Below are 23,221 nucleotides of genomic sequence, written 5' to 3'. Positions count from 1 at the left end.
GCAGCAGTGGACATAAGAAAACACATCCAGGTCAGGCCAATTGTTCCAATCCAACATGGCCAACGGAGGAAGGCCTTCACCAGGCCTAACGTAACATGAAGTTCAGGAGAGGTGGACATCGGAAAATCCTTTCCCATTAACTCACAGTGCAGGGCCCAGGAGACTCTGGCTCAAGATTCTGGGCAAGACACACAAAGAGATATTTTCTTTGTGGTGATGTCCCAGTATCAGCTCCAATAGTGCCTATTTCCTCAGCACCGACCCTCCAACAGGGTGATACTCCCTCAGCATTGTCCCTCTAACAGTGCGGCACTCCCTCAGTGCTGAACCTCCCACAGTGTGGCACTCCCTCGGCGCTGACCCTCCGACAGTGTCCGCTACATCAGCACTGACCCTCCGACAGTGACCACTCCCTTAGCGCTGACCCTCCCACAGTGCAGTGCTCTCTCAGCGCCAACCTCTGACAGTGCCACACTCCCTCAGCGCTAGCCCTCTGACAGTGTGACACTCCCTCAGTGCTGACCCTCCCACAATGCGGTGCTCCCTCAGCACTGAGCCTCCGATAGTGTGCTTCCTCAGCACTGACCCTCCCACAGTGTGGTGCTCCCTCAGCACTGACCCTCCAACAGTGCGGTGCTCCCTCAGCATTGATCCTCCGACAGTGCGGCACTCCCTCAGTACTGACACTCCGACAGTGCGGCACTCCCTCAGCACTGACCCTCCCACAGTGTGATGCTCCCTCAGCACAGACCCTCCAGGAGCGTGGTGCTCCCTCAGTCCTAGCAGCGGGAATGTCAATTCGGATTTGTGTCCGATTTTCTGGAATGGGAGTGGAGGTGAGGAGCGGAAACGTAGGGGAGAGCCCTAAACTCAGTACCATTGTTGGACTGGTGACAGGCCACAGTCTGAGCCTGGGGTCTGTTGGTCCCAGCTATGAAAACAGCATTAACTTTCTGCCTAAGGCAAAGAAGCAAATGGGAGAGAGCATCTTGGGTTGGAATAACAGAATAACTCTGTCGGAGCCAGAGTGAGTGGGTGGGAGCCTGAATTTGGGAACTGAGAGGTTTGGACAGGAGTCATTGCAAAGGCTATTTTCACGGCCCATTGACTCCTGCCATTTCCAGCAGTAACATCCTTCAGTTTAATTGGCTCCAACGGATGTTTTTACTTTTTTGGTCACCCGTAAGGCTGGGCCCACAGTTCTACGCACGGCCTCTGTCAGTGCTAAAGGCAGTCCCGTGTTTGCCTGCCAACGGAGGTAGAATTTGCTATTGTTGACCTCACTGGGAAATGTCAGACCTTGGTTCTGTCTGCACTCACGCGTGGTCCTCACCTGCCCAGACCCTTTGAGCAGTTAATGCTTGATACCTTTTGTAAACAGGTGAGGCAGTGAAAGGGATGCGAGGATCAGTCTCACCAATTCTCCCCCATTTTCCCAACCCTACATTGGCAACAGCAACGTCATGTCCAACCTGGACACTGTCATAAGCAAAACCTCAGAGGAAGTTAGGAACTAGGCATTTCAACTCTGGGGAAAAGATTCTGACCATCACCCCTATCGAAGCATCTCATAATTTTATAGCCTTCCATCAAGTCTCCTCTCAGCCTCCAGAGAAAACAACCTGAATTTTTCCAGCCTCTCCTTACAGCTCCTACACTCTAATCCAAGCAGCATCCTGGTAAACCTCTTCTGCACCCTCTCCAAAGCCTCCACATTCATCCTGTAATATGGTGACCAGAATTGAACACAATACTCCATAAGTGTGGCTGAACCAAAGTCTGATAAAGCTGCAACATGATATCCTGACTCTCGTACTCAATTTCCCAATAAAAGCAAGCAAGCCATACGCCTTCTTAAATCCTCTTTCTGCTTGCGTGGCCACTTTCAGGAAGTGATGGACTTGTATCCCAAGAGCCTCTGTACATCGCTGCTGTTCAGGGTCCTGCCATTAACTATATGCTTTCCCTTAACATTTGATCTCCCAAAGTGCAGTACCTCACACTTACCCGGTTTAAGTTCCACCTGCCAGTTCTCTGTCATATCTGCAACTAATCTATATTCCACAGTATCCTTTGACAGCTGTCATTGAAAAGTGTGGTGCTGGAAAAGCACAGCAGGTCAGGCAGCATCCGAGGAGCAGGAGAGTTGACCTTTCAGGCATAACAGTGGCCGAAACGTTGATTCTCCTGCACCTTGGATGCTGCCTGACCTGCTGTGCTTTTCCAGCGCCACACTTTTCGACTCTGATCTCCAGCATCTGCGGTCCTCACTTTCTCCTAGTATCCTTTGACAACCTGCCATGCTATCCACAACTCCACTGATCCTTGTATTGTCTGCAAACTTACTAATCTTGGCAAAGGGCAAATTCACATGCAATTTCAGTAGCCCAGAAAGGAAACAAAACATTAAGAAAAAAAGCATCAGTTAAGAGTCACAGCTTGTAATACCTGTTGAGGGAAAGATAACCTGTTTTATTTTTCAGGCTTAACTTGGGACTTTGACTATGGTGTATAGACACATCTCCTGGGCTGGTGGTGAATAAATCGTCTCTCCCTGTATCTTGTTCCCATCCCCAAGCTGTTCAATTACCTGAGAACCAATCACTCGGTTGTTGACAGGCAAAAGGTCTTCCTCATCAATATACTGGTCACTAGTCCATAGACCAATTGATTCCTTGTTGCCAATGAGAGCAACATCCATACAAATCCCTCAGGTCCAGACAAAAACTTCGACTATTGCTTGTTCAATCAACAGTTTACACAACGTCAGGTTACTTGCTTTTCAAAACGTACAGCAATCCTTTAAAGGTGCTGGTTTTAAAATAGTTCTTCCTAATTTCAGTCCACAAGTTTAAAAACCACCAAAGTAAGAAGACCCAGTCTTTACAACGGTCTTTCTATCGAGGCTAGCCTTGTCAAATAGAACAGCCAGCATGTAACAGTATTATGGTTTTAACAAGTTAGTTTGTTCTGTTTTTTGTTTAAGCAGAGGTTTTAAGGCAGAGGCAGAGCAGCTGTCTACCAGAGCCAGTCTCCTCATACCTGAGTGGGTATCCTCCCACAGAGCAGAGATGCGCAGATTATCTGGATTGGGCATGCTAAATTGCCCATAGTTTCCAGGGATGCAGAGTTACAGGGACAGGATAGGGGGATGGGTTTGTGTGGGATGCTGTTCAGAGGGTCAATGCGGACTCAATGGGCCGAATGGCCTGCTTCCACACTGTAAGGGAATCTATGAAAGTGACGGGCTTTTTGCGTTTACAGTAAAGCACCAAAAGGATTTGCGGAGCGGGACTATCAAAGCAAGATACTCAGTCCTCTGGAAGTCTGAAACTTAAACACAGAGTCAAACAGATCAGCCATGAACTTATTGCATGGTAGAACAGGCTTGAGGGGCTGAGTGGCCGTCCTAGAGATAGGGTCATTCAGCGTGGAAGCAGACCCTTCGGTCCAACCAGTCCATGCTGACCACAATCCCAAGCTAAACTAGTCCGACCTGCCTGCTCCTGACCCATATCCCTCCAAACTCTTTCCTGTTCATGTCCTCACCCAAACGTCTTTCAAATGTTGTAACTGTCCCCACAATCCTCCACTTCTTCAGGAGGTTCATTCCACACGTGAACCACCCCCGTGTTAAAAGATTGCCCCTTGTGTCTCTTTTAAATCTCTCACCTTAAAAATATGCCCCCTAGTCTTGAATGCCCCCATCCTGGGGAAAAGACACCTGTGATTCACTCTATCTATCCCCCTCATAATTTTATAAACCTCTATAAAGGTCACCTTCAACATCCTACACTCCAGCCTTTCTTTATAACTCAAACCTTCCGTAGCCGGCAACATCCTGGTAAATCTGTTCCGAACCCTCTCCGGCTTGATAATTTCCTTCCTGCAACTGGGTGACCAGAACTGATGCCATTTCCTAAGTTTGCGTGATAGATTTGGCTGCAGGGAGCGAGGCAAACTTCAGGCTCCTAGTTGTTAGCGCACAATTAAACCTGCCTTATTTTTCTCCCCCTGTTAGACTTGGCTGACCCAAAAACTGGCATCAGCAGTGGGGTGGAATGCCCCCAAGGCTACAAGAGACTCAACAGCACACACTGCCAAGGTAAGCAGACTTCACATTAAAAACAGAACAGAAAGTGCCAGCGGAACTCGCCAGCTCTGGCAGCGTTGGCGAGGAGAGAGAACTAGAAGAGTTTTATCAGACTCAAAACATTAACCCTCTGAAATCCTCTCCTGCTGGAAATTTTCTCATGGGAAAGAAGAAGGTGGCACGGTGGCACAGTGGTTAGCACTGCTGCCTCACAGCGCCGGAGACCCGGGTTCAATTCCCGACTCAGGCAACTGACTGTGTGGAGTTTGCTCGTTCTCTGCGTGGGTTTCCTCTGGGTGCTCCGGTTTCCTCCCACAGTCACAAAAGATGTGCGGGTCAGGTGAATTGGCCAGGATAAATTGCCCGTCGTGTTAGGTAAAGGGGTAAATGTATGGGTGGTATGCGCTTTGGAGGATCGGTGTGGACTTGTTGGGCCGAAGGGCCTGTTTCCACACTGTAAGTAATCTAATCTAAAGGCTAGGAGGGGATTTGATAGAGACATAGAAGATGATCAGCGGATTAGATAGGGTAGACAGTGAAAGTCTTTTTCTTAGGAAGATGACGTCAGCGTGTACGATGGAGCATAACTACAAATTGAGGGGTGATAGATTTAAGATAGATGTCAGAGGCAGGTTCTTTACTCAGAGAGTGGTAAGGGCATGGAATGCCCTACCTGCCAATGTAGTTAACTCAGCCACATTAGGGAGATTTAAACAATCCTTAGATAAGCACATGGATGATTTTGGGATAGTATAGGGGGGCGAGCTGAGAATAGTTCACAGGGCCGAAGGGCCTGTTCTGTGCTGTATTGTTCTATGTTCTGCGTTATTTGAAGACATCTGAGAAAGACGTAGGTTCAGTTTTTGGGGCTAATTTGGACATCCAGGGGAGCTATCATTGACCAGAAACTCAACGAGACCCGCCACATAAACACAGTGGCAACAAGAGCAGGTCAGAGGTTAGGAATACTGCGGCAAGTAACTCACCTTCTGACCTATCTACAAGGCACAAGTCAGGAGTGCAAGGGAATACTCCCTACTTGCCCTGGATGGGGTGGGGGGGCTGCTCCAACAACCCTCAAGAAGCTCAAACCATCGAGGGACAAAGCAGCCCCCCACTTGATTGACACCACATCCACACTCCCCCCCACCATCAACGCTTATTAGCAGCAGTGTGTCCCATCTACAAGATGCACTGCGGAAATTCACCAAAGATCTTCAAACCCATGACCACTTCCATCTAGAAGGACAAGGGCGCATCACCCTCTGCAAGTTCCCCTCTGAGCCACTCACCATTCCAACTTGGGAAAGATGTCGGCTGTTCCTTTAGCGCAGCAGGTTCAAAATCCTGGAACTCCCTCCCTAACGACATTGTGGGTCAACCCACAGCAGTGGTTCAAGATGGCAGCTCATCCCCACTATCTCAAGGGGGCAACTAGAGTCAGAGGTACTAAATGCTGGGCCCAGACAGGGACACTCACATCCCACAGAAATGAATAAATTGGGAACTGGACAATAAGCAGCTGCTATCCCAGTTACTGTACATCTGCCACTGCACTCGAAACGCAACAGCTGAATGTAGGGACTATCAGTTGACTATTAATCCAGAGGTCTGTGCTGATGTGGGTTTGAATCCCACTACATCGGCCAATGGAATTTACATGCAGTTAATCCATGTGGATTTGAAAGTGCGTTCAGTGTCGGTGAAATCATTTCGACACCAAACTTTGTCCCCTGACGTAAACTGCCTCCTCTGCTTCGAGGAGCCTTGTGTCTGGCTTTGGCATTTCTGAAAGCCCTCCCACCCCCACCGGTCTAGGATGATCAGATTTAACCTAGTGTGGAGTCTTCGCCCCATTAGCAACTCCGCTGGAGTTGTCCCTGTTAGCGTGAGAGGTGACCATGAAATTATCGTCGATTGCTGTTAAAAAAAAACCACACATGTGCCCTTCAGGGAAGGAAATGTGCAGTCCTGATCCTGCTCTGGATTACATGGGATTCCAGACCCTGCAGCAACAGGATTGCCGTTTACCTGCCCACTGGGCCAACAGCGAAGGGCAACGAATTCTGCCTTGGCTAGTGCTGCCCACATCCCGTGAGATAATTTTCCCGCGGCTAACCCACCGAGTCTGCACATCCCTGGGCACTATGGGACAATTTAGCACGGCCAACCCACCCTAACCTGCACATCCCTGGGCACTATGGGACAATTTAGCACGGCCAACCCACCCTAACCTGCACATCCCTGGGCACTATGGGACAATTTAGCACGGCCAACCCACCCTAACCTGCACATCCCTGGACACTATGGGACAATTTAGCACGGCCAATCCACCCTAACCTGCACATCCCTGGGCACTATGGGACAATTTAGCACGGCCAACCCACCCTAACCTGCACATCCCTGGGCACTATGGGACAATTTAGCACGGCCAATCCAACCTAACCTGCACATCCCTGGACTCTGTGGGACAATTTAGCACGGCCAATCCACCCGAACCTGCACATCCCTGGGCACTATGGGACAATTTAGCACGGCCAATCCACCCTAACCTGCACATCTCTGAACACTATGGGACAATTTAGCACGGCCAACTCACCCTAACCTGCACATCCCTGGACACTATGGGACAATTTAGCACGGCCAATCCATCCTAACCTGCACATTCCTGGGCACTATGGGACAATTTAGCACGGCCAATCCACCTTAACCTGCACATCCCTGGGCACTAAGGGAAAGTTTAGCATAGCCAATCCACCCTAACCTGCACATCCCTGGGCATTATGGGACAATTTAGCATGGCCAACGACCCTAACCTGCACATCTCCGGGCATTATGGGATAATTTAGCACAGCCAATCCACCCTAACCTGCACATCCCTGGACTGTGAGAGGAAATCGGAGCACCCAGTGAGAACCCCACACAGATGCGGAGTGAATATGCAAACTCCACATAGACAGTCACTCGAGGATGGAATCGAACCCTGGTCTCTGGCACTGAGAGGCAGCAGTGCCAACCCTCTCACTCGCTGTTTTCTCCACTTCCCTTCCCCGTATCTTCCTCTGTTGCTCATTCTGTTTTGTAAGCCTGTCTCTCCCCCTCCCTTCCAGATATCAACGAGTGCTTGATCCAGGGAGTCTGCCAGAATGCAGAGTGTCTCAACACACAGGGGAGCTTCCGTTGTGCTTGTAAGCCTGGCTTCATGATGGGTCCATCGCGGACGCACTGTATCGGTAAGAGGGCCAGGGCTCAGGGCGAGGGAATACACTTTCCCCCAAGGTGAGGGACATCACAGCAGACAGATTCTGCTTCAGGGGCTGGTGTGTTCCAGGATTACTGATCAGAACTGCAGTGGGGTAGGAGATAACCATTGGCCACATCACAGGGACAATGGAAGAGAAAGCACACTGGGCTACTGCACCAGATTGTTTGAAAGCGTAGAATTATAAACTGCAGTATATCAGAGGGTGTTACAGTGAGGGGTGTGGGTATACCAGAGAGTGTCACAGTGAGGGGTGTGGGATATAACAAAGAGTGTTACAGTGAGGGATGTAGGGTATATCAGAGAGTGTTACTCTGACAGGTGTGCAGTATATCAGAGAGTGTTACAGTGAGGGGTGTGGGGTATATCTGAGAGTGTTACAGTGAGGGGTGCGGGATATACCAGAGAGTGTTACAGTGAGGTTTGTGGGGTATATCAGAGAGTGTCACAGTGAGGGTTGCGGGTTATATCAGAGAATGTTACAGTGAGGGGTGTGGGGTATATCAGAGAGTGTCACAGTGAGGGGTGTGGGGTATATCAGAGAATGTTACAGTGAGGGGTGTGGTGTATATCAGACAGTGTTAAGTGATGGGTGTGCAGTATACCAGAGAGTGTTACAGTGAGGAGTGTGGGGTGTATCAGAAAGTGTTACAGTGAGGGGTGTGGGATATATCAGAGGGTGTTGCAGTGAAGGGTGTGGGGTATATCAGAGAGTGTTACAGTGAAGTGTGTGGGGTATATCAGAGTGTGTTACAGTGAGGGATGTGCGGTATATCAGAGAGCTTTGTAGTGAGGGGTGTGCGCTATATCAGAGAGTGTTACAGTGGCGGGTGTGGGGTATATCAGAGAGTGTTACAGTGAGGGGTGTGCGCTATATCAGAGAGTGTCACAGTGAGGGGAGTGGGGTAGGTCAGAGTGTGTTACAGTGAGAGGTGTGAGTATATTATGGAGTGTTGGTGGGTGTGAGATAAATTAGAATGTCGGGAGTATGGGATACATTACAGTGTATTGGGGATGGGCGATATATTACAGAGTGTAGGAGGTATACAATTTGTTACGGAGTGTCGGGCGTGTGGGATATATTTTACTGTAGGGAGTGTGGGTTATATTATAGAATCGGGGGATGTGGGATATATTACATTGTAGGGAGTGTGGGATATATTGTAGAGTGTCGGGGATGTGGGATATATTACACTGTAGGGAGGGTGCGATATATTATAGAGTGTCGGGGGATGTGGGATATATTACACAGTAGGGAGGGTGGGATATATTATAGAGTGTCGGGGGATGTGGGATATATTACATTGTAGGGAATGTGGGATATATTATACATTGTCGGGCGTGTGGGATATATCACACTGTAGGGAGTGTGGGATATATTATAGAGTGTCGGGCGTGTGGGATATATTACATTGTAGGGAGTGTGGGATATATTAGAGTGTCAGGGGATGTGGGATATATTACACTGTAGGGAGGGTGCGATATATTATAGAGTGTCGGGGGATGTGGGATATATTACACAGTAGGGAGGGTGGGATATATTATAGAGTGTCGGGGGATGTGGGAGCTATTATATTGTCGGGAGTGTGGGTTATATTATAGAGTGTCAAGGGATGTGGGATATATTATAGAGTGTTGGGAGTGTGGGATATATTATAAGAGTTCGGGGGATGTGCGATATAGTACACTGTAGGGAGTGTGGGATATATTGTAGAGTGTCGGGGGATGTGGGATATATTACACTGTAGAGAGTGTGGGATATATTATAGTGTCGGGGAATGTGGGATATATTACACTGTAGGGAGTGTGGGATATATTATAGAGTGTCGGGCATGTGGGATATATTACACTGTAGGGAGTGTGGGTTATCTTATAGAGTGTCGGGCATGTGGGATATATTACACTGTAGGGAGTGTGGGTTATCTTATAGAGTGTCGGGCATGTGGGATATATTACACTGTAGGGAGTGTGGGATATATTAGAGTGTCGGCGGATGTGGGATATATTAATCAGAGTGTCGGGAGTGTGGGATATATTATAGAGTGTCGGGGGATGTGGGATATATTACACTGTAGGGAGTGTGGGATATCTTATAGAGTGTCGGGCATGTGGGATATATTACACTGTAGGGAGTGTGGGTTATCTTATAGAGTGTCGGGGATGTGGGATATATTACACTGTAGAGAGTGTGTGATATATTATAGAGTGTCGGGCGTGTGGGATATATTACACTGTAGGGAGTGTGGGATATATTAGAGTGTCGGGAGATGTGGGATATATTACACTGCAGAGTGTGTGTGATATAGAGTGTCGGGCGTGTGGGATATATTACACTGTAGGGAGTGTGGGATATATTATAGAGTGTCAGGGGATGTGGGATGTATTATACTGTAGGGAGTGTAGGATATATTATAGAGTGTCAGGGGATGTGGGATGTATTATACTGTAGGGAGTGTAGGATATATTATAGAGTGTCAGGGAATGTGGGATATATTACACTGTAGGGAGTGTAGGATATATTATAGAGTGTTGGGGGATGTGGGATATATTACACTGTAGGGAGTGTAGGATATATTATAGAGTGTCAGGGAATGTGGGATATATTACACTGTAGGGAGTGTAGGATATATTATAGAGTGTCAGGGAATGTGGGATATATTACACTGTAGGGAGTGTAGGATATATTATAGAGTGTCGGGGGATGTGGGATATATTACACTGTAGAGAGTGTGTGATATATTATAGAGTGTCGGGGATGTGGGATATATTACACTGTAGAGAGTGTGTGATATATTATAGTGTCAGGGAATGTGGGATATATTACACTGTAGGGAGTGTGGGATATATTATAGAGTGTTGGGAGTGTGGGATATATTAATCAGAATGTTGGGGATATGGGATATATTAATCAGAGTGTCGGGAGTGTGGGATATATTGTAGAGTGTCGGGGGATGTGGGATATATAACACTGTAGGGAGTGTAGGATATATTATAGAGTGTCAGGCGTGTGCGATATATTACACTGTAGGGTGTGTGGGATATATTATAGGGTGTCGGGGATGTGGGATATATTATAGAGAGTCGGGGGATGTGGGATGTATTACACTGTAGGGAGTGTGGGATATTTTATAGGGTGTCAGGGAATGTGGGATATATTACACTGTAGGGAGTGTGGGTTATATTATAGAGTGTCGGGGGATGTGGGATATATTACACTGTAGGGAGTGTGGGATATATTAATCACAGTGTCGGGAATGTGGGATATATTAACCAGAGTGTCGGGGGATGTGGGATATATTAGAGAGTGTCAGGGGATGTGGGATATATTACACTGTAGGGAGTGTGGGATATACTAATCACAGTGTCGGGAATGTGGGATATATTAACCAGAGTGTCGGGGGATGTGGGATATATTAGTCAGAGTGTCAGGGGATGTGGGATATATTACACTGTAGGGAGTGTGGGATATATTAATCACAGTGTCGGGGATGTGGGATATATTAGAGTGTCGGGGGATGTGGGATATATTAATCAGAGTGTTGGGTAATGTTGGGTATATTGTATGGTGTGACGGGTGGTATGGGATATATTTGCAGGTTTTGAATCTGCGTGTGACTCAGGAAACCCTCTTTCACTCTCTGATATAGTGATGGAGAAGCCTGCTGAGAAGGGACCATGTTACCTCCTGGTCAATGCTGATGAGGGCTGTACCTACCCTCTGCGAGGGGAGCTGACCAAACAGCTCTGTTGCTGCACGGTGGGCAAGGCTTGGGGTTCTAGCTGTGACCCCTGCCCTAACCCTGGAGCTGGTAAGTGATAAGCCTAGGCCTATTCCCCTGGACCCAGCAAACGGCGAATGTCTGACAGAATTAACCTCAGTCCCAATGAATAAACAGGGTCTCACCTTTACACAATGCCATTGACCACACAGTGTGCCCTCCCAAAGTGCTCCATCCTTTCAGAAATAGCGCCAGTGTTGTCATGTAGGGAAGACAGCAGCCAATTTGTGTACAACGAGCTCCCAAACACAGCAATGTGATAATGTCCAAATAGCTTGGTGGATAGGCTCGGGGTAAGTGTTGACCTTGTTGGTGGGAAATGGTAACAGAATGCTAATTTCACTGGACTGTTAATCCAGAAGCTCAGTAATGTTTAAGGAAGCATGGGGTTGAATCTCGCCAAGGGTCATGGCGAGATTTCAATTTAATAAGGTTAATCATTGTTAAAACCCATCTGGTTCACTTCGGGATGTATCGCATGGTTCCATCGGTCCAATTCACCCATGCTGACCAGAGATCCAAAATTAATCTAGTTCTATTTGCCAGTACTTGGTCCATATCATTCTAAACCCTTGCTATTCATGTCCCCATCCAGATGCCTTTTAAATGTTGTCATTGTACCAGCCTCCAACACTTTTTCCAGCAGCTCATATCATACATGCACCATTCTCTGCATGAAAAAAGCGTCCCTTTTAAATCTTTCCCCTCTCACCTTAAACCTATGCCCACTAGTTTTGGACTCGCCCACCCTAGGGAAAAAACCTTGGCTATTCACCCTATCCATGTCCCTCATGATTTTATAAACCTCTATAAGGTCACCCCTCAGCCTCTGACGCTCCAGGGAAAATAGCCTCAGCCTATTCAGTCCTCTCCTGATAACTCAAACCCTCCAACCCTGGCAACATCCTTGTAAGTCTTTTTGGAATCCTTTCAAGTTTCACATCGTCTCTTCTACAGCACGGGCACCAGAATTGAATGCCGTATTGCACACGTAGCCTCACCAATGTCCTGTACAGCCTGTACTTTAGTGAAGGAAATCTGCAGCCCTTTCCTAGTCTTGTGACTCCAGACCACATGGTAATGTGGTTAGATGTTGCCTGGTCTCCAAAATGGCCCACTGAGCCACTCCATTTAAGGGGCAATTAGGGGGTCAGCAACAAACGCTGGCGATACCCCATCCAATGGATAAACAAAGTCAAATAAAGGAATAAGCGCAGGGGTGGAACATTCGGCCCATCCAGTCTGCTCCTGTTCCATTCAGTAAGTATACAAGTAAAGCTGAACTTCAATGCCTCTTCATTTCCCTATCCCATGTGACTAGATTCCCTGGTGATCTCAATATTGAATATATTCAGCAACTACCATCTTGGACAGAGAATTCCTCAGATTCCTAACCCTGTGAAGAAAATACACCTCACCTCCAGGATGATTACACCTCATCTGCAGCGAGCAGTTTGGAGAGCAAATGGTCTGTTTGCTGTTATCACAAGGGGAGTAGAGACAGGAGGAAAGTTGTATAGAACACTGGTGAAACCCAACCTGGAGTACTGTCTGTGGTTCACCCCCATAGCCTTGTATCAATCTGCAAACTAACCCCACTGCCCCACTCTCTCCCCATAGCCCTGTATCAATCCCCAAACAAATCCCATTACCCCACTCTCTCCCCATAGCCCTGTATCAATCCCCAAACTAATCCCATTACCCCACTCTCTCCCCAAAGCACTGTATCAATCCACAAACTTACCCCACTGCCCCACTCTTTTCTAAACGCCCTGTACCAATCCATAAACTAATCCCACTGCCCCGCTCTCTCCCCATAGCCCTGTACCAATCCCAAAACTAATCCCACTGCCCCGCTCTCTCCCCATAGCCCTGTACCAATCCCAAAACTAATCCCACTGCCCCGCTCTCTCCCCATAGCCCTGTACCAATCCATAAACTAACCTCACTGCCCCATTTTCTCCCCATAGCCCTGTACCAATCCTCAAACTAACCCCACTGCCCCACTCTCTCCCCATAGCCCTGTACCAATCCCCAAACTAATCCCACTGCCCCACTCTCTCCCCATAGCCCTGTACCAATCCACAAACTAATCCCACTGCCCCACTCTCTCCCCATAGCCCTGTACCAATCCCCAAACTAATCCCACTGCCCCACTCTCTCCCCATAGCCCTGTACCAATCCACAAACTAATCCCACTGCCCCACTCTCTCCCCATAGCTCTGTATCAATCCCAAGCTAACCTCACTGCCCCACTTTCTCCCCATAGCCCTGTACCAATCCACAAACTAACCCCACTGCCTCCCCATAGCCCTGTATCAATCTCAAACTAACCCCACTACCGATCCCAGGAAGGGTGTGGGATTAGTGGGATTTTCAACCTATTCACCTTGGGAAGAGAGAGTCAGAGCTGCAGTCATATCAAGTTGATCTCGCTTTCATTCCAATATCCGTACGTACGTTTAATCTTTGTATCCATATTTTAGCTCATAACTGTATCACGTTTTACTTAGCAGCTTGCAGCAACCGTTGCGTAAGAATCTAGCCTTTATATTGTTTAAGGCATAAAACTGAGCTGTTGATTTACTTTAAATTGAAATATTCAAAAGCTCAAAGGGAGCTAAAGGAGCTTTCTACAATTCACAGGTGAGGAGTCACTTGATATGACCATGAAACTATTTCCACTTCCTCTCTGTACCTCACCCTTCAAATGGTTATTTAAGTTTCCCTTGCAGTGGCGTCGGCTCCAACCACTCCCAAAACATCCCAATGTCCTTTCTGCCATTTTCCGCGGAACAGGCCCTGGATTGGACCAGCGTCTGTTTCGATATCTGCCACCCTCGCGAATCCTTACCCTTGTCTCGTCTTGTCTGTTTAAGCGGAATTCCAGGAGACGTGCCCGGCCGGAATGGGTTACCATTTCTCCAGCTCCCACCAGAAGATCAGCATCCCGCCTGGCAGCAATATCCTGCTCCGTATCGATCCTGACGGCAAGGCCCGGATTGTCCAAGTGCCGGTCACTATGCCTCCCGCGGCCACACCTGAGGCAGATCCCAAGGATAACATCGAGGGTTCGTAAGCGCTGTGGTTGTATTGCTGGGTGAGAGCTTTCCTCTGCAATAGAGCGTAGGAGGTCGATAGGCGACCTTATAGAACCATGAGGGGTATAGATCGGGTTAATGTTAGTTGTCTTTCTCTTAGGAAGTTGGGAACATCTTAAGATGGGGCACATTTTTAAGGTGAGAAATGGGAGATTTAAAAAAGACATAAGAGGCAATTCTTTTATGCAGAGGGTGGTTCGCGAGGAAGTGGTGGATATGGGGACAGTTACAACATTTAAAAGACATTTGGATAAGGCATGAATGGGAAAGGGTTTGGAGGGATGTGGGCCAGGAGCAGGCAGGTGGGACTAGTTTAGTTTGGGATCATGGTTAGCACGGACTGGTTGGACCGAAGAGTCTGTTTCCATATTGTATGACCCCATGACTACACTGACTAATCTATCTCTGGAGCTTCATCTCTGGTGGCTCAGTGGTTAGCACTGCTGCCTCACAGCGCCAGGGTCCCAGGTTCAATTCCAGCCTCGGGTGACTGTCTGTGTGGAGTTTGCACCTTCTCCTGATGTCTGTGTGGGTTTCCTCCCACAGTCCAAAGAGTTGCAGATTAGGGTGGATTGGCCATGCTAAGTCACCCCATGGTGTCCAGACTAACCATGGGAAATGCAGGGTTATAGGAGGAGTGTAGGGATCTGGTTCTGGGGTGGGATACTCTTTGGAGGGTTGGTGTGGACCTGATGGGCTGAATGGCCTGCTTCTACACTGCCAGGATTCCATGTGTCTCGGCTCAGTGTAGCAGCAATAGTGGACATCTCAGATATCAATCCAGGCAGGTTGTGAAGTTAGATTTAATTCAGGAACGTGAGATGGGATCTAAGTTCCCCTATCTGTGCCTCACCTTAAGTTCCAATGTGAGATAAGTTTGCGGTGTTGAGTGAGTGTTCTTCCAGAATGGATACACCAAGGGCATGGTATGTACCTGAAAGGTAACTGCATCTCACTCTAAGTTAGTTACTCACCACAAAGGGCTGTGACCTCCTGTTCACTGGCTGCTCTCAGGAGCACACCAGGACAAGACAGGCTAGGAGTGTCTGTGCTTCATATGTACACCGTGATGGGACAACCGACTGTATCTATGGTACCCTCACACACCCAGCAGTAGGACAGGCTGATGTATCTGTGATTCCGCATGCCCAGTGATAGCACTATAAGAACTGAGCCTGTCTCTTGCCTGTAGTAATTATTAAAATGTAGTACTTTAACCTAGATTGAGGTAACTCTACTTGTATCCAACCTGTAGTAACTGTGCCTGAATCTAGCCTGTAGTAACTGCATCTGTTGTTGGCCTGTAATAACGGTGCCTGTCTTTATTCTGTAGTAGGTGCACCTGTCTTTAGCCTGTGTAATTGTGCCTGTCTTTATTCTGCAGTAACCATGTCTGTCTTTAGCATGTAGTAACTGTGTCTCTCTTTAACCTGTGGTAACTATTTGTCTTTAGCCTGTAGTAACAATGCCTGTATTTAACCTGTCGTAACTGTGCCTGTTTTTAACTGTAGTAACTGTGTCTCTCTTTAGTCTGTAATAACTGTGTCTGGCTCTAATCTGCAGTGAATGTATCTGTCTTCAGCTGTAGTAACTGCATCTGTCTTTAGCCTGTAGTTACTGTGGCTGTCTTTAACTGCAGGAACTGCAGTCTGTCTTTAGCCTGTAGTAACTGCACCTGTATTTAGCCTGTAGTAACTGCACCTGGCTTTAGCCTGTAGTAACTCTGCCTGTATGTAACCTGTAGTAACCATGCCTGTCTCTTAACTGCAGTAACTGCATCTGTCTTTAACCTGTAGTAATTGCATCTATCCTTTAGCCTGTAGTAACTATGCCTGTGTTTAGCCTGTAATAATTGTATCTGGCTTTAGTCTATAGTAACTGTGTCTGTCTTTAGCCTGTAGTAACTGTGCCTGTCTATTGACTGTAGTAACAGTGCCAGTCTTTAATCTGTAGTAACAGTGTCTCTCTTCTTCCTCTTGTAGCTTCCACAGTTGCGATGGTGAGTAGGAAGTTTGTGAAATATTCCCTGTTACTTGCCTCTGTGTTCACTTGCTTGCAGTCGGGACAGTAAATCAGTGAAGGATCAAGAGTTGGATTCAGAAATTCATGAACATGACATGAACCTCGGTTCCAAACATGATAGTCAGGTCACCATGGAAACTGAAGCAAGAAGTCACTTTTCATCAGCCTTGTACCAGCCTGAGGCCTGGATCTCGCTTTAGAAATCTCTTTCTCTCTCATCCTTTTTCTCTCTCAATCTTTCATTCTCTCTCTAGTCTTCAGGTCCCTCTTTTCCCTCACTTTCTCATTCCATCTATCCTTTCCTCTACCATTCCCATATTCCCTTTGCCTTTCCTTCTCTCATTTCCTGTTCCTTTCTCTCTCTTGCATTTCTTCTTTATCTGTCCTCCCACTTCTCATTGTCTGAGGGTTGAACAACAACGACAACTTGAATTTATATAACCCCTTTGATAAGCATGACATACAAAGTAGTGTGAAGACTTGGACCAGAAGGTTGGTTTGAAGGAGCATCTGAAAAGGATGGCAGGGCCGAGGGATTTATGTGGTAATTCCAGGGCGTAGGGCACAGGCGCCTGAAGGCACAGCTCCCAAAGTTGGGAAATGGAGGGGTACCAGTAGCAAGAGGCCAGATTTGGGAGGAGAACAGAAATCTCAGAGGCCTATAGGAGCAAGAGAAGGATTCAAAGATAGCAAGGGTTGTAAGGGTGGGAAAAGGTGACAGAGATGGGTGGGGTAGTAGGGGCTGGACGAGGTGACAGAGATCGGGAGCGGGTGTAGGGGGCTGGAGGGGGTTACAGAGATACGGAGAGGGGTGTAGGGGGCTGGAGGGGGTTACAGAGATGGCGGGGGGTGTAGGGACTGGAGGAGATGACAGAGATCGGGACGGGGTGTAGGGGGCTGGAGGGGGTTACAGAGATACGGAGAGGGGTGTAGGGGCTGGAGGGGGTTACAGAGATGGCGGGGGGTGTAGGGACTGGAGGAGGTGACAGAGATCGGGACTGGTTGTAGGGGGCTGGAGGGGGTTACAGAGATAGGGAGAGGGTGTAGGGGCTGGAGGGGGTTACAGAGATACGGAGAGGGGTGTAGGGGGCTGGAGGGGGTTACAGAGATACGGAGAGGGGTGTAGGGGCTGGAGGGGTTACAGAGATGGCGGGGGGTGTAGGGACTGGAGGAGGTGACAGAGATCAGGACGTGTTGTAGGGGGCTGGAGGGGGTTACAGAGACAGGGAGGGTGTGTAGGGGCTGGAGGGAGGTTACAGAGATGGGGAGGTGTGTATGAGCTGGAGGGGGTTACAGAGATAGGGAGAGGGGTGTAGGGTGGAGGAGGTTACAGAGATAGGGAGAGGGGTGTAGGGGCTGGAGGGGGTTACAGAGATGGCGGGGGGTGTAGGGACTGGAGGAGGTGACAGAGATCGAGACGGGGTGTAGGGGGCTGGAGGGGGTTACAGAGATAGGGAGAGGGGTGTAGGGGCTGGTGGAGGTGACAGAGATAGGGAGAGGGGTGTAGGGGCTGGTGGAGGTGACAGAGATAGGGAGAGGGGTGTAGGGGCTGGAGGGGGTTACAGAGATACGGAGAGGGGTGTAGGGGTGGAGGAGGTGACAGAGATAGGGAGAGGGGTGTAGGGGCTGGAGGGGGTTACAGAGATACGGAGAGGGGTGTAGGGGTGGAGGAGGTGACAGAGATAGGGAGGGGGTGTAGCCAAGGAGGAAATTGAAAACAAGAATGTGAATCTGAAACTTGAGGCTTGGGTGAAGTTGGTGGAGGAGGGAAGAGTGATATTTGAATGAGGCTTGGTGTGAGTGAGGATACAGTCAGCAGAACATTGAGTGAGCTCAGATCTGATGCCAGTGCAGTGAACAGGTGCTCATACAGCAACAGGGGTTCCTTGGCAAAGTGATAAGAATCCATGAAAGTAGCTGGCAATGGTTAGGAAGGAAAGATTGAATGTGAAGAGTCCAAATCCTGGGTAATGCTGGACCGTTCAGCACCACGGAGAGCGAGGGTTTGAACACCCTCCTCCTCTCCATCACTGGTTTGGTGTGAGGCGTGCTGGGGAGAGGTTCTGGAGCAAGGAGGGGGGAAAGGTCAGAGGTGACTGTCATCCTGAGGTGTTTCAGGGAGCTGGTTAGCAATAAGAGCCATCAACATGAGACTGGGATCCCAGGAGCTGCAAGCACAGATTATCCCCACTTTAAATCATTCCAAGCCAAACCAAAATGGAAGGAATTTAGTCCATTCGGATTCAGCATCAACCTGGTATGGACGAGTTGGACTGAAGGGTCAGTTTCCATGCTGTACACCTCTCTGACTCTGACTCTCTAACCCCAATCCTAGCAGCAACTGGAGTGAATGGGAAAGGGTTTTGGTCCATTAGAATTATGTACAATGGGAGTGAATGGGAAGGTGTTTGGGTCCAATGGAATTGTGCACAATGGGAATGAATGGGAAGGGCTTTGGTCCATTGGAATTGTGTACAATGGGAGTGAATGAGAAGGGGTTTGGGTCCATTGGGATTGTGTACAATGGGAGTGAATGGGAAAGGGTTTTGGTCCATTAGAATTATGTACAATGGGAGTGAATGGGAAGGTGTTTGGGTCCAATGGAATTGTGTACAATGGGAATGAATGGGAAAGGGCTTTGGTCCATTGGGATTGTGTACAATGGGAGTGAATGGGAAAAGGTTTGGGTCCAATGGGATTGTGTACAATGAGAGTGAATGGGGAGGGGTTTGGGTCCATTGGGATTGTGTGCAATGGGAATGAATGGGAAGGCTTTTGGATCCATTGGGATTGTGTACAGTGGGAGTGAATGGGAAGGGGTTTGGGACCATTGGGATTGCATACAGTGGGAATGAATGGGAAAGGGTTTTGGGTCCATTGGGATTGTGTACAATGGGAGTGAATGGGGAGGAGTTTAGATCCACTGGGATTGTATACAATGGGAGTGAATGGGAAGGGGTTTGGGTCCATTGGGATTGTGTACAATGGGAGTGAATGGGAAGGGGTTTGGGTCCATTGGGATTGTGTACAATGGGAGTGAATGGGGAGGAGTTTAGATCCATTGGGATTGTATACAATGGGAGTGAATGGGAAGGGGTTTGGGTCCATTGGGATTGTGTACAATGGGAGTGAATGGGAAGGGGTTTGGGTCCATTGGGATTGTGTACAATGGGAGGGAACGGGAAGGGGTTTGGGTCCATTGGGATTGTGTACAATGGGAGTGAATGGGAAGTGGTTTGGGTCCATTGGGATTGTGTACAATGGGAGTGAATGGGAAGGGGTTTGGGTCCATTGGGGATTGTGTACAATGGGAGGGAACGGGAAGGGGTTTGGGTCCATTGGGATTGTGTACAATGGGAGTGAATGGGAAGGGGTTTGGGTCCATTGGGATTGTGTACAATGGGAGTGAATGGGAAGGGGTTTGGGACCATTGGGATTGTGTATAATGAGAGTGAATGAGGAGGAGTTTGGGTCCATTGGGGTTGTGTATAATGGGAGTGAATGGGAAGGGGTTTGGGTCCATTGGGATTGTGTACAATGGGAGTGAATGGGAAGGGGTTTGGGTCCATTGGGATTGTGTACAATGGGAGTGAATGGGAAGGGGTTTGGGTCCATTGGGGATTGTGTACAATGGGAGGGAACGGGAAGGGGTTTGGGTCCATTGGGATTGTGTACAATGGGAGTGAATGGGAAGGGGTTTGGGTCCATTGGGGTTGTGTACAATGGGAGTGAATGGGAAGGGGTTTGGGTCCATTGGGATTGTGTACAATGGGAGTGAATGGGAAGGGGTTTGGGTCCATTGGGGTTGTGTACAATGGGAGTGAATGGGAAGGGGTTTGGGTCCATTGGGATTGTGTATAATGGGAGTGAATGGGAAGGCATTTTAGTCCATTGGGATTGTGTACAAAGAAAGTGGAGAGGCTAGAAAAAGGTCATTTTCTCTGGAGAGTGGAGGCTGAGGAGAAGCTTGGTAGAAGTCTATAAAATTATGAGGTACATAGATAGGGTTGATGGTCAGAATCTTTTACCCAGAGTTGAAATGTTTGAAACTAAGGGGCATGTATTTAACTTCGATCAAGTTTCCCCTCAGTCTGCCTGGAGCATTGGAGGCTGAGGAGTGATCTTATAGAGATTTATAAAATCATGAGGGACGATGGACTGATTAAATACACAAGGTCTTTTCCCCAGGGTAGAGGAGTCCAAAACTAGAGGGCATAGGTTTAAGGTGAGAGGGGAACGATTTAAAAGGGACCTAAGAGGCAAAGTTTTTATGCAGAGGGTGGTGCGTGAATGGAATGAGCTGCCAGAGGAAGTGGTGGAGGCTGGTACAATGACAACATTTAAAAGGCATCTGATTGGATATAAGAATAGGAAGGGTTTAGAGGAATATGGACTAAGTACTGGCAAATGGGACGAGATGAATTTGGTTGGCATGGGTGAGTTGGACCAAAGGGTCTGTTTCTGTGTTGTACATCTCCATGACTCTACAACTGTGAAATCATGACTCAGGTTTTCAGGGAGATCCATACAAAATGGTCAGTGAGCCAGTGCAGAAATGTTGAGCTGAATGGCCTTGTTCTGTACCGTGACAACACTGTGGTACTGTGATTATTCATCAACCTCCACATTGAGTGGGTTTCACTGTATCCATAGAAACAATGTTTGCAGGAAGGATGGACTGGAAATAAGGCCAATCAGAAGACAGCAACTCACATGATCCACTAATGCATGCTGGGTACTAACTTGTGCTGATTTTATAAAGATTAGTTCTCTCTCTTTTTATCGAGCAGTTACCCACTTTCAGTCTGAGAGAGGAAGCATTCTCCGCCAGTTTTATCCCCTTTGCATCAAGGTTTCCGGGTGAGTATTGACTGTTTATTGCTGAGGGGATAGACTGGCCCCTTGATGTTGGTCAGATGGTGGTCTCATGAGCAAAGGCAGTACTCAATGCTACTGAAACCTGGGCAGTTTTAGGTACAAGTTGCACTCGATGCTGAGTGAACTATGTCAGCCAGTGTAATACAATATCCCATTGAATACTTTCAGGACAGGGACAGCATGGGGTTAAATACAAAATAAACCTCTCTCTATACTGTTCCACATCAAACACTTCCAGGACAGGGACAGCACAGGGTTAGATACAGAGTGAAGCTCACTCTACACTGTTCCCCATCAAACACTCCCAGGACAGGGACAGCACGGGGTCAGATACAAAGTAAAGCTCCCTCTACACGGTCCCCCATCAAACACTCCCCAGGACAGGGACAGCACAGGGTTAGACACAGAGTAAAGCTCCCTCTACACTGTCCCCCATCAAACAATCCCAGGACAGGGACAACACGAGGTTAGACACAGAGTAAAGCTCCCTCTACACTGTTCTAGCTGATAGAACCAAAGGGGAGATGAGAATTTATTCTGATTAGTCCAAGCTGGCTTGAAGATGAAAGAATGGGAATGAAACTGCTTCTCTTGCCTCTCTGTGATAGTTGAGATGTGACTCTATTCCAGCACCACACAGTTCAACCTTTTGTTTTGCTTTCTACCTTCCCAGTAGAATTGGAAACACGACCTACGACCCCTGCAATTAAGGTACCTGCCCCACCTCAGCCCATGGAGTTTGGCCCTTCCCAGGTCATCGGTAAGTAACCCTTTCCTTGCTAAATCTTGTTCGGTTTGGGGTAGGGCATGTTCGCCTTGGGATCCCTCTCAAATAGTACAACAGCTCAGAGCAGGCAAAAGGATCTTCTTCAGGATGGGGCCTCGTCATTACAAATCAAAATGTTGCCAGTGATGTGGGCAGTATGGTGGCTCAGTGGTTAGCATTGCGGCCTCCCAGCACCAGGGATCCGGGTTCGATCCCACCCTTGGGCAATTATCCGTGTGGAGTTTGCACACTCTTCCCAGATCTGCGTGGGTTTTCTCTGAGAGCTCTGGTTTCCTCCCACAGTTCAAGGATGTGTGGTTTAGGGTGGACTGGCCATGCTAGCTTGATCCGTGTATGCAGGCTAGGTGAGTTAGCCATGGGAAGTGCAAGGATTGGGTAGGTGTGTGGGTCTGGTTGGGATTCTCTTTGGAGAGCAGGTGTCCAGGTGGCCTGCTTCCACACTGTAGGGATTCTACAATTACAGTGACTTCAACTATTACAATATTTTCTGTGGAAATATCCTGGTTAGTGCTAGTGTCCTGATACCATTCCCCAAGGTCATCCAAAGTTCAGTTGCCCCAGGTAACCCCTACCAAGTTCCATTTTGTGTTCGCTCTGTTTATTCCCTAACACCGCGTTCCCCACTTAAGTCTCGCAAAGCTGCAGTCTGAAAATCCCCTATCCTCAAGTTCAGTTACTCTCCACTCTTAAAAATATCTCCGGTTTGGTGGAGGGGTAATGCAGGAACGTCGCTTTGAGATAGATGATCCACCAGGTCATGGTGAAGTGGAATGGTGGAACAGGCATGAGGATGAATAGCCTTCTCCTGCACTAGTTTCCTATATTCCATAATAAAGCACAGAAATATAGAGGATTTACCATTTGCCTTACCTTCTGTACAATCTTGTTTCTTAATAAATTTAAATTGAGAGGCTGAAACCTGAAAAATGCAGCAGTTGGGTATGATCCTCCTGATGGTAACACAGGACAGGTCAGAGAGAGATTTGGCCTGAGAGATAAGTTTTAATTATCCTTCTTGTTTCCTGTGGAGGGCAGTCACGGATCACATTTGCAGGAGACTGCCAATGTACAGTTAGCAAAAGAACATAATACTCAAAAGAAAATCACAGGCTACATTATCGGAGATAAAAAGTAATGGAACAATCACAACACAAAGAAAGAAAGAAAGAGTGAACTCCTTTGTCCCAAGAATGTCCTAACAGTAACTCAGTCCTCAGTGAAGTCCACGCTAAAATCTCTTGGTCAGACTTTCAAGAGGTTACTTTGTCTTGGTTTTTTTGAAGAGAGGTTGTAAGGCAG

At 47.9% G+C, this 23,221-nt stretch overlaps 1 protein-coding gene across 3 annotated transcripts in view; it reads left to right on the top strand.

Annotated features, from left to right (window-relative positions):
* The window catches only part of ltbp3 (latent transforming growth factor beta binding protein 3), a 189,039-nt gene that overhangs the window by 112,188 nt on the left and 53,630 nt on the right, over positions 1-23,221 (top strand). For 2 of the 3 annotated variants that reach the window (XM_060855601.1, XM_060855603.1), the window contains exons 5-11: positions 4,022-4,105; positions 7,204-7,326; positions 11,003-11,164; positions 14,014-14,205; positions 16,218-16,234; positions 21,048-21,117; positions 21,809-21,895. In XM_060855601.1, coding sequence (XP_060711584.1) covers positions 4,022-4,105; positions 7,204-7,326; positions 11,003-11,164; positions 14,014-14,205; positions 16,218-16,234; positions 21,048-21,117; positions 21,809-21,895 — 735 coding nt within the window. The remainder of the gene's footprint in view (positions 1-4,021; positions 4,106-7,203; positions 7,327-11,002; positions 11,165-14,013; positions 14,206-16,217; positions 16,235-21,047; positions 21,118-21,808; positions 21,896-23,221) is intronic. The other variant, XM_060855602.1, reaches the window with a different exon arrangement.

Source organism: Hemiscyllium ocellatum, chromosome 46, assembly GCF_020745735.1.
Source record: "Hemiscyllium ocellatum isolate sHemOce1 chromosome 46, sHemOce1.pat.X.cur, whole genome shotgun sequence".
NCBI lineage: Eukaryota > Metazoa > Chordata > Chondrichthyes > Orectolobiformes > Hemiscylliidae > Hemiscyllium > Hemiscyllium ocellatum.
This window is presented reverse-complemented; position numbering and strand designations above follow the sequence as displayed.